An 11,699-nucleotide genomic window follows, 5' to 3' on the forward strand; every position below is an offset into this window, starting at 1 on the left:
CACACACACACACTAAAACTTTTCTTGATTTCCATCAAATTTATTTAAAAGAAGATTAAAAGAATCACTTGTTTTTACAATTTACATGATACAGTCAGATGTCATATGAAGAGGCAAAATGAAAACAAGAGGAGCTCTAATAACTTAAGACTGTTGTAGATTCAAGTTCCTGATTCCGGAGAACCCAGGCGCAAAAACAAACATTAAAAACAGCGGAGCATTCATTACATCCACAAGTGCATTTGCATTCCATGGCAAAGAGTGGTGTAGTGAGAGACAAAGAGCTTGGCACTTCATAGAGCGACGTTACACCCAGTCTCATGGAGGTCCACTAAATATGCCCCTTCACAAGACGGTCCACTTCAATGTGAAGCAGTCATTTGCTGTGTGTGTGTGTGTTTTTCTCCTCTCTCAGCCCTCCTTAAGAGTCTCCAGCTCTAACTGAGGGAGTTGTCTGAATTGTCAAGTTCAGTCCCAGTAAGAGGTTTTGAGTTTGAGTGGCAGAATGAACCAGTCCAGTTCTCTGGCGTCATTATCAGTTCAAAACACAGCCATGATCTGGCAGTAGTGGTCACATCCTCAGAGTGCTACACGGACGACGGTCATGGCAGCTGTGATAGATAAGACTCAATGGCCTGTAACATGAAGCGGAGATAACACATCAGTTATTGGTCACAGTCAGACATTAGACAAACTTTTCCCATTGAACACAACACACATAATTACTCCATAAAGTACTGCCCATGAAAAGGTGATGTTGAGTTTGTTTTCTGCAGCTAAAACATGGAACTTTGAAAATGTAAATTCTTTTAACACATCTCATGAAGTAGCAAGAGGAAACAGGATGTGAATATGGAAACAAATGAACCATAAGCACAATACAAACTCAACTCATGTCACAGACACCTATGCCGCTAAGCTAACAGTGGATGTGGAGGGTTATTTAGGATGGGAGTGGTTGGCTGAGTTCACCCAAAATCAACAGAGGATAAAACAGAAGGAGCACTTGTATCTTTGTGACACAATGTCTGTCTCAAGACATTTACAGGGGGATGTTTACTCAACTCTGTTGCAATTGTTTTCATTTAGTTTGTCCATAGAGAACAAGCACCTTACGAAATCCTAAAACAAGAAACCCAGACAAAGCTTGAAACTAAACATCTGAATAATCTATATTTCGAAGGAGTGTTGAAGGCCATTTGCAACCCATTTTCAGGCCCCACTTGCTACAGTTAAAAATTCCATAAAATCCAATATATCACTGCTAGATTAGCAAAGCTGTGCCCCAATGTTACACCCCTTTTCCACCAGACTTAGATGTTCACAGGTGTTTTAAACACAGGTAAACTCATTAAAAATAGGCTACAGACTCTATTCCCATTGCCAGCAGACCATAGCTGTGTACACAGCTCTGTGGCAGATGAGCATGCCTTTCTGTGTGTGTGGATTTTTGGCGTGTCACGTTCCACGTCACAAACAGGTAAACAAAAGAGAGGAGCATGGAGGCCTGAGAAATCTTTAATGTGGTTACTTCTTTTCATATATATATATATATCTTACTTATTCAGTCTCTCTTCAAACTCGGTTCAGACTCATTTGAAGTGATGTTAGAGTGCTGCTTGGGCGGAGACGCCAGTATTTTGTGGTGGCGCATCATTTCATCTTGCTGGTAAAGGAGCTAAAATTAGCGGGTTCACACGGATGATGTGTTCCCATCCCGATGGCAACTGCAGAGTCATTTGACCTTGGTGAGAATGCTGATTAAAACCTTTCCCACTGCTTTAAAATGCCACATGTTAGCGGGTGTTTGCAGATTTTCGTGCAGTGGGAAAGGGGCTTTAGTGATGCCTGTAACAGGTGTAAACGCTCACCCTCTACCTTCATGCTTATGTTATGGTCCTGTCTCAGGCTATTAGGCTATTGGACAAAAATATCTAAAACTGCAGGATGTCATGATCATCGATCCTGATGGCGTCCCGACCGAAGCACACCCTCCCATAGTGCTGCAAAGGGTTCTGGCTTTCGCAACGTTACTGGTCCAGCGTCTCATTCTTTAAAGTGGAAACAAGTCTCACCCCCCACCCATGACAGATGGATTAAAGCTGTTCGACAGTGTATCAAACTCTTGAAAACCTTTCAAGAGACACTTTCTGGATTGCATAAGTAACATGACGGTTCTGTTTGACCCCACAGAAAAGTACTATAATAATGTCATCCTTCTCACCTTTGCCAGTTCTCCCGTAGATCCTGGAACCAAACATAACCGGGCTCCGTCCTTCCACAAGTCCTTCAGCCGCTGCTTCATGACCTCAATATTCCTGCAATAAACAGACAAACATTTCTTTTGAGCGATGTGTTGAGTGCACACAGGACCCCACAATAAAACCCAACACACTGTCTCTGCTATGAGCCCTCCTGCTACAAGCTCAAAATGTGTGCGACCATGTTTTCAAATAACCAGGACTTTCCACAAGGACATGGAGTAGCAACCATTAGGGAAAAGTAGCCAGGTAGGGGAGCCCTAAAATCCTTAATATGGTGGCACCTGACACATTCTAATATAACTATTCCATCATACACACTGATATTAGTCATTGCATATTACAATGAGTTTGCCTACCCAGCTGTCAACATTTAGTGAATCACTGAAAAGGAGAATAAGGCTTCTTGTGCATTTTAGCCTACACAGTCTGTCAATAGCTATTAATATTTAAAAACACAGCTATACCTGACGGATCAGAACACCTGTAATTGAGAACTGTGCATTCATTCTAATGTATTTGATCAACTGACTGACAATTTTCTTCTTAAAGATGTCTGTCAGAGTTGATTTCCACCACACATTGTCTTTCTACTTTCTTTTCTTCTCCAGAAGCAGGTATGATTTATGAATGAACATTCATCTTACTGCAGGAAGTGACATTAGTTTGCGTAATTAATCAATGATTAAAAAAAAATACAAAAGCAGTCTAGGACATTTTTAGCTGTGAAATTTCAGTGTGAGGCTGAGGCACACATTTACCCACATGATACAGGCCTGCTGGTTTCAAAACATGGCCTGTTTTCGTGCATGTTTCCAACACATCTCAGAGATGGCTCTACTGTAAAATGTGTGATGACACTAAAGATAATTTATTCGTTCATTAAGCCCACGTACATCTGTGAGGCATGTATGGAAAATGCAGTGCTTTTCACTGGATTTTCTAATCATCAAGTTGCTGCCACCGTTATTTTCCAAAGTAGCCCATCTAATGAGGATTGTCCCTGGGCTGTGCAGCTAGTGCGATTCTCAGTGTGTTTTGTCATCAATTATTTGGCTAATATTTGACAGATGCTAAAGACGACTCTCTGGTCAGCACGTACACACATTCATACAGAGCATGTGGGGGCGGGACTGATACAGATCAGCACATTTCTCTATTATCATATCTGTATTGTTCTAAGTGGAGGCTAGCATACAGAGCAAATTGCAACTTGATAATCAAAATTATTCTATAAGAATAAAAAATTAATACAATTAAGTAGTCAGCTGTTTGGCTGGCAGCAGGAGCTTATGGAAAGCTCTGCATAACTTCTTAAAAACTTTAATTTAGAAACTCAAAACAAGTCAGTGCTAAACTCAAGACAAGTGTTTGAGTTAGTGAAAATCTTCTTTTGTATGAGTCGGTGTTTGTAACAACTTTTTCCACCCATTATGATACCAAAATCAATATTGTAGTTCACTTGTGAGGCAAATAAACAACTATTTTTAGAGAACACGGAACACCTCCTTTGTTTATAAGCTAGTGCACGTTGGTCAGATCACTAGGCAAATCATGGAGGATGTGAATACACTGGTTGAGAATTCAGTAAGCTGAAGCTTTGGTGCCATTTTGAATTCCCATATTTGAAAAGACACAGCACTGTGACTAGAACGGATTATAAGCTCTGTTCTGACAGTCATGTATTGCAGTTTCACAACCAAAATGCAAGCATATCCACCTTGATCCCACCCAGAGGTAAATGCTTAGGAGAGTGACAGGAAGTAGTATTAGCAAAAGATAAAGTAACCATAAATAACAACAAAGTCATATTATTTCATGATACATATTAACTTTGCTCCCTAGTAATTAATATAGTGTCTTATCATGGAGATAATGCCATTTCTCATTCCTAAGAAACGTTTAAATAAGGTTGAAAGTTCTGCTATTTTCAACCTGTGCTATCTTTTCATCAAGCAAACTGAGTAGAATCTAAGAGGCCAACTCATAGTTTCCACACACACAAATCTGCATGCACGCTCACTGCACATATGCCAATCTCTTGTTGCACACTCCAGTTCAGTCACTGCGGTCAAGCCAGCTGCAGCCGCAGCACTGTGGTGACATTAGTTTGAAGTTCGGACCCAATAACGGCATATTACTTTCAGTTTCACCTGATGTTAGCAGTAGGAGGACAGCAGGCTCACCTCCCAGCCCGTCTGTTTACTGCCAGGGGCGGACACAGACAGCCAATTGTACTATGAATAGAACCACGTCCGCATCTGCATGACCGCAGCTGTCTGCGGATGCTCAAAACGGAAAGTATGTCAGAGCCTTGCATGTGTTACATTTTGGTGGCAACACTGCTCCTGCTCAGTTTCCACTGTGCTGATTAGCAGGATTTCCAGTGAAACACTGAACATTGGTCGTACGGTAAAAGGGAAACGCCACCTAAATTGGGAATTCTAATATGTTATTCCCATGGCCTAGGAAAGTTCAATCAATATTTGTGAAAATGAACTACAGTCTCAAGCTGATGAATGGGAGCCTGATTTTGCTGACCCACAGAATGTTTGTTTGCTTTTATGTACCCAAATTAGCTTTATCCTATTACAATGCCTCAGTCCTGAAAAAGAAAATACACTCATATATAGGGAACATTCCCCTGGGTGCTCTCAGTGTCATCTATAACATCTTTCCAAATTCACTCTCTAAGGAGCAGCTTCAGACTTCATATCCTATGATGTCACAAATTTGAGTTTTAGCACTCTAGCTTTTGGATTTGGGAGAAAGTTGTCCATGTTTACTAATATTTTTTCACTGTCTAGGACTAAAGGAATAAAATGAACTTTGAAAATGGGCGGAGTTCCCCTTTAAGTCATTGTCAAAGATTTGCATAGACCCAAAACCCTGAAAAAATTAGGTTGAGTTTGAAAACAGCTGTAACTACCCTTCAAGTGTAGGTTGCATCATAGAGGGAGTGTTAGGTTGTATATAAGCATGCGGTGCCCACCTGTCCTCCGAACAACTGTCCCGCAGTCTTTTCTCATTCTTAGAAAGTTCTGGCCACCACTTCCTGATGACGGATTGAACCCAGTGTAAACCCACCATTATGTTTCTGTAAGAAAAGAAAGCAGACAAATCAGTCAAATCATAATGTCAGAGACGTCTATGGAACTTCTCCAGATCGTAAGATACAAGCACTAAGTCAAAGACATTTCATTACTCATCCAAGAGACTTCATCAGTTCTCTATTCAGGTTATTAGTCATTCATCAGACCAGCTGAAGCTTCTTGGATGAGTGAAGAAAGGCCTTGAAGCATGAAACTGTAAATCCCAATGCCTTTAACTCAGTACTTGTAGGCATCATTAAAAGTTAGCAATTCCTCAGTGACACTTACTCTTCATATTTACTGCCAAGAATCACTTTCACTAGGGGCATGAGGTCAACGCAGCAGCCAAGTGATAAACATGGTGCTTCAGTCTGAAGGCTGACGAGAAACAAGAACACACACAACAGAAAGAAAGTGAGCCGACGATCATTGATGTGGGCAGTATTCATTGATTACAGTTTCTCAAAAGTGAGGAACTGCTGCTTTTCTCTGTTTCACATGACTGTAAATTAAATATGTTGAAGTTTTCAACAGTTGGTCAGCCACAACAAGAAATCTGAAGATGTCCCCTTGCACTCTGAATAAAAACTTGCTGCCCATTTTCACAATTTCCTCACATTTCTTGGACTTTCACATTCATTGAAAAAAGTAAATAAAGTACATATGGATTAATCAATTAAAAATAATCATTAGCTGCAGTCTAATGATGCTACTGTTACATGATTGCAGTATTTTGCAGTCCAGTCATTACAGGTGAAGGCAAATCATTAATGAGCAAAAAAGCCAAACACCCAGGTGAGACTCACTTGTTAGTTAAGACAGGTAAGCAGTCAAGCAGCACCCCTGTGTCCTGAATTCTGTGAAAACAACGAATGATTAAAGGTGAAGCATGTCGTGTGATTGAGGGATGAACACTAACTACCAAGATGCAGTATTAGCTATTAGTCACTCTTTCACCTTATTAGGTAGGCCACTAATTCACTGGCGTTTTTTCGCCATAGTGTTTGGGCTACTTTTAGTCGTAGGTTCCTTCCGAAGAGGATGTGAGTCATAGCTTCGTGGTCCTTTGATAGCTGCACATAAAAGACAATGCACAAAGGGAGTTCAGTCTGCAACCCTGTTTCATACTGTATAAACTCCAAGAAACAATTAAAACAACTGAGTTTTTACTACAACAAAGCAACAGTGTTTGAATAACTGTTATACCAGCAAAACAACCTTTTGTATCTCATTTACCTACCATGTGTTGCCTTTAATTCACAAAAAAAGAGTTGTTTTTCTCACATGCCTCCACAGTGATTCGAGAATCAAAATGGTGAACATTCTCCAAGAATTTAAGTAGGAGGGCACTGCGTTTAACAACAGCAAAACTTTTATCAAAACATCAAATTAAAAGCTCTCACACAACTTGTGCACTATGATCCAAGTCTTATTTATCCAGTTGTACGCTCAGTACTTCCCAACACATGCATTTTCACTAAAACATTACGATATATAACATATCAGTATAAACAATGACATGCACAGTCGAGTAATGTGAATGACAACAGGTGCACGTTTGACTCTGCTCCAGTGGAGCTAATACACACACGCAGGTGCTCAGGCTAGCTCAGGGCACGCTACATCTAGGGAGAAATGTTTAAAATCAATGTTTTAGTGAAAATGCATGTGTTTAAAGAATTTCTGAGCACACAACAGAATTGAAGAGACTTATCCTGTGTCTCAAATCGCGTACTTTTGTACTTACACTTAATATTTCGAGTGCATAAGTGCGTTCACACTGAGAAGTATGGAAAAATGCAGTGCACTATGAGTACCCGGATGGTGCACTCAAAACGGTCAAGAAGTTGAGTGTGGAACTATGGACACTTGTCGCCCTCAATGGTCGCCAACTTGGCTACGTAGCGGAAGGGGAGGGACCACTTTTCAGACTGTAAATGGCGGCCGAGGACTGTGCGACCGTGAATGTCGCTGCATTGTACAAATGTAAGTTATACATGTGTTTTTTCCACTAAGCACCACTATACTAATGTTGGATAAAAGCCAGCAGTATGTTTATTGGGTTAATTTAGCAGTCTGTAATGATTTGGTACCGCGAACAATAACGCGAATGCTAATGCTAGTTTGCTAACAGCTGCACATTAGTATTAAAAGAAGAAGAGGTCGAAATTTGCAGTCTTCATTTCCCGTAAGTGCACAACGGCCGTGTTTGGTTTGAGACAACACTACCCTGTCGAAATTCGCACACTACACCAATAAGTACATAGTGCACATAGTATACTACATAAAAGTGTACTAACTGAAGTATGTGCATTAGATTATACTGCAAGAGTAGTGCAAGAGTTCGTAAACAGATGTTTTGGTAATTCTGAGGGTGTTGGTCCCCCTTTATTTCAATTCATCAAGGATGTTGGTCGTTTCTGGATTTTTCATTCATGGAGAAGGCATCCAACAAAATGTTTTCTCCACAAATTCAACAAAACAAACAGTGAGTAACTGTTAACAAATGGTCATTTTGCGGTTGAAGTATTCTTGTAACTCTCACCTCGGTAAAGTCGCCATACTTGGAGCTGGCCCCTGCCATCTTGGAGGCCTCTGCAGAGTTCACAGGGAGCCCGCAGTTGTCATTGTGGTACATGCCCCGCACGTCATCGGAGCACGTCAGCTCATTTTCTTTGTTGGCCATGCCGGGGTCACGGGCACGCCCTACATCTGATGATTTGCGGCGCAGCTTTAAGCCCACCTCCGCCAATGGACAACTTTTCCTCTTGCAAGCTGACAATTGCTTCGCTTTGCCTGGGCCGTGTACTCCGTAATGCACTGGAAATCTGCCAAGAGGAAAGTCATCATCGATTGGATGCAAAGCTGTCATGATCTGAAAAACCATAAAATTTAAAGCCACAGACGTGATGATAATGGTTATGGAAAGGTGCCTGAGTGGTCCAGTGACTGACAGGGAAGACCCGTGGGACACAGAGTGAGTGGGTGATTATAATTGGATGAATCCCACAGATGTGGATCAGAGACTCACCTCTCTTTATCTAATTCTTCCTTATTTATAATATCCACCTAAAACAAAAGGATAGGGGATGAGGCCACTACTGCTACAATACCACTGAACTGAACTTCACACTCACCAGGATTTAAGAAACAGTTATTTACACAATAATACCACATGGCATTTGCTTTCACATCTCCATACCTGCTTCATGTTCTTTTCAGCAGAAAAGTGCAGGCAGGGTCGCAGAAAGCCATATGGATGTATGCTGGTTGACCTTTAGGACTTCTCACTGCCAAACATGCTCAAGTTACCAGCTTCCATAGTAGGAGACACTGTTGGACAAACAATTGTGGAGAAACAGGAGGAAACGTCAGGAGTTGCAAGAGTTACAGTCACATTTGGTGGCCTAACTACTTACACATTGGCCTCCTATAAATAACGTGGTCTAACATGCAGCGGTGGTATTCAAAAAGACTTAAAGCAAACATTCAAATGAGATATACAAAACAAAAACGCTATATTTGCGTTACAGAGGCGTTGGCTGCTACGATACAAGCACTGCTAGCTAGGTGAGCTGCCAACAAATATCACTCTGTCATTAAAGTTTAACTAGTGGGTAGGTTTTTATGACTTGCTAAAATTTATTGGACAACAAACATTTAGAGGAAAGCATTTCGCAACGTCCTGTAGCTTAAAGTTAGCTCACGTCGCTAGCTAGTTAGCGTATAAGTACAGTTACAGTTAGCTTAACAGTTAGCTTACAGGTTAGCACAACTACCAAGGATACACGGAGACGTTGGGAGTAACTAGCTGGGCCGCTAGCTCGAGCTAGCTAGTTAGCACTACGGCTCAGGGAACATATGGCTTCATAAAAGGTACTTTATTTTCACCATTTAAACGGTAAAGTCAAATACCAACCGCTTCATTTTGTGAGGCGCACCAGGTCCCCTCAGATGTGTAAATCCCAAACGTGAAAAACTGGTTAAACTCCAGAGCAGCTCCTCTGTGTGCAGGTCCGCTAGCGTTTCAGAGTTGTACCATTCAAATGAATACACCGCCGGTGTGTGGGGATTGTGGGACTGATTTTGGCAAAAAAAACGCTGCAGAGTTAGCGACGACTGCTGGACGTTACGAAACATAGGCCTACTTAAATCCTAAGTGTGCAGTGGCGCCATCCAGTGTCGTGATGGGGGTACTGCAGCAGGGCATGCTGTGTGTTCTCTACCCTAGAAGTATCCAGTAGTACCTTCATTTGTGAGTGCTGCAAACCTTCAGTGCTGGAAGACGTTTCAGATCCTTCAGTAAAGTAAAGATTCTTTTACTGATTAATAAGATCATGGAGTTGTACAACTATAAATCATAAACTCAAGTAAGAGTTTGAAAGAGTTGCAGCACGGTGAAGTGGAAAAAGAAAGAGTTTGAGACCTGTATCAGGAAGTCAGAGCTAGTTAAAGGCTAGAGTGAACAGATATGTTTTTAGCTTTCTTTTAAGATATTTAGCGAGCTAGCTTCCCTGATATCGACAGGTAGTGTGCGTAATTGACAAACGCTGCATCTCTGATCTTCTTCCGGCTGTTTCTGGGAACCTCATATAAACCACCAGCAGATGATCTCAGTGTTCTTGGAGGCAAATAGTCAACAAGTGAGTAAGCAATGTAGCTTGGTCCCAGCCCATGTGGGACTTTGTAGGAGGACCTTAAAAACAATTCTACATATAATACCTTATTGTTAAAATACTCCACTACAGGTAAAGTCCTGCATTCAAAACCTTACTTATGTAAAGGTATGTAAGTACTATGCAAACTGTGGGCATAGGGCATTTTACTGCTATAGATGTTCAAGGTTGTGCTAGTTTTCACTAGTCTACTGCTCAGAAAAGCATTTTATCTTTCAGTTTGTCATAATCTTGAGATGCATGGTTACCACTGCACAGGAAGGATATTAAAAATTGTAATCTAAGAAGTAATGTAATGTTACAGACAATGTAGTTGAGTAAAAAGTAATATTTGCCTTTGGGATGTAGTGGAGGAGAAGTTGAGTACAATGGAAATACTCAAGTAATGTATAAGTACCCCACATTTAAGTACCTGAGTACTTTCCACCACTGAGCATGCCACCATGTGAATCATAGTAGGCCTGTTATGAATAGGGATACACAATATTGGATTTTTTGCCGATATCCGATTTGCCGATATCAACTTATTTGACTGATAACCAGTACTGATATCAATATATCCACTTTTTTACCCACCTAATTTTAGTGATCATCAAGTCTCTTCTATAGCGGAACTAACATCATATTATCCATGCATACTCTTACCATGATGGCCCACCAGCAGATGGAGACATGAAATACAACACTTGTCAATGTATGTAATATCAATTTATAGTGCAAAAGAAGAAAAAGCATGTTGGTCGACCTCGATAGTTCATTTTAAAGCCAATATCAGCCGATATCGATGACGTGCCGATATTATCATGCATCCCTAATAATGAAACATAATGAAGGATAATTACATTGATAGTCTTTCTTTATTTTTCAGGCTTTGGAGACACAGTTAGCAAATCTAAACTCATCAAATGAACCAACTAATCAAATTTTTCAATGTATGTACCCCAAAATATTTTAATGTTTTGTTCAGCCTCTTAATTATCCTAATATGTACAATACACGAGAAAATAGGACTTACTTTGCTCTTCACCCAAATCACTCACTTTTTAACTAAATATTTCTAGTTTCTATAATTCATGTGATTCAGGGGCATAGTTTTATTATGTTTAATCTGAATTTAATTAAAAGTGACCTGTTAGAGAATACTTAAATTGTGCTGCACAAAAGGTTTCAGAATGAACCAAGATTATGTAACCAGCGACCTTCATGACCTTTACCTGTTTTTCCCCTTTTAATATAACGCTTCAGAAAAGATGTCAAAATACTGAAAAACTTCTGTGTATCTTCAGGCATCAGGTGCCTTAATGGGCAACAGAATACAATTTTAAAAATTCCTTCACGCTGTCTTGTTTCTTGTCTGAACCTTCATGACCTCCTGAAGGTTGTTTAGACTGAAGCATTGTGTGAATTAAAGATGAAACCAGCAATAAGCAGGACAGTGTTGTAGACTGGAGGTAAGGTAAGGTTATGTTATTAGTTTTAAGTTGGACATTACCTGCCGTTACAACCTGCATTCATCTGTTTATTGTGAGTCACACTGAGTTGAATTTCTGCTGTTGACGAAGTTTTTCCACACAGATCATTCATATTTTTTGAATCTCCGAATTAAATGATCTGGTCTTTTGGTTGCGATACAGCACCCTAAGCTATGTTTAAAAAAACAAAATACACAA

The 11,699-nt window shown here is 40.4% G+C and overlaps 1 protein-coding gene across 1 annotated transcript; it reads right to left on the bottom strand.

The window, feature by feature from the left end:
- Positions 1 to 19: 19 nt before the first annotated feature.
- On the bottom strand, positions 20 to 9,437 carry katnbl1 (katanin p80 subunit B-like 1). Its single transcript, XM_050057618.1, has 10 exons — positions 9,273 to 9,437; positions 8,556 to 8,686; positions 8,385 to 8,422; positions 7,899 to 8,181; positions 6,311 to 6,426; positions 6,160 to 6,210; positions 5,642 to 5,731; positions 5,254 to 5,358; positions 2,225 to 2,318; positions 20 to 635 (listed from the first exon to the last, which is right to left on the bottom strand). Exons 2-10 carry the CDS (start codon positions 8,562 to 8,564, stop codon positions 603 to 605), a joined length of 819 nt encoding a protein of 272 aa, XP_049913575.1. The 5' UTR covers positions 8,565 to 8,686; positions 9,273 to 9,437; the 3' UTR covers positions 20 to 602.
- Between the last annotated feature and the right edge of the window lie 2,262 nt (positions 9,438 to 11,699).

Source organism: Epinephelus moara, chromosome 12 (genome assembly GCF_006386435.1).
Source record: "Epinephelus moara isolate mb chromosome 12, YSFRI_EMoa_1.0, whole genome shotgun sequence".
NCBI classification, from domain to species: Eukaryota; Metazoa; Chordata; class Actinopteri; order Perciformes; family Serranidae; genus Epinephelus; species Epinephelus moara.

Excerpts from the sequence above, each read along its gene's own strand:
- katnbl1 (XM_050057618.1), bottom strand. Across the intron at positions 8,182-8,384 it reads GAAGAATTAGATAAAGAGAG|ATTTCCAGTGCATTACGGAG; the intron begins GTGAGTCTCTGA and ends TCCTCTTGGCAG. Across the intron at positions 6,427-7,898 it reads AGTATGGCGACTTTACCGAG|CTATCAAAGGACCACGAAGC; the intron begins GTGAGAGTTACA and ends TTTTATGTGCAG.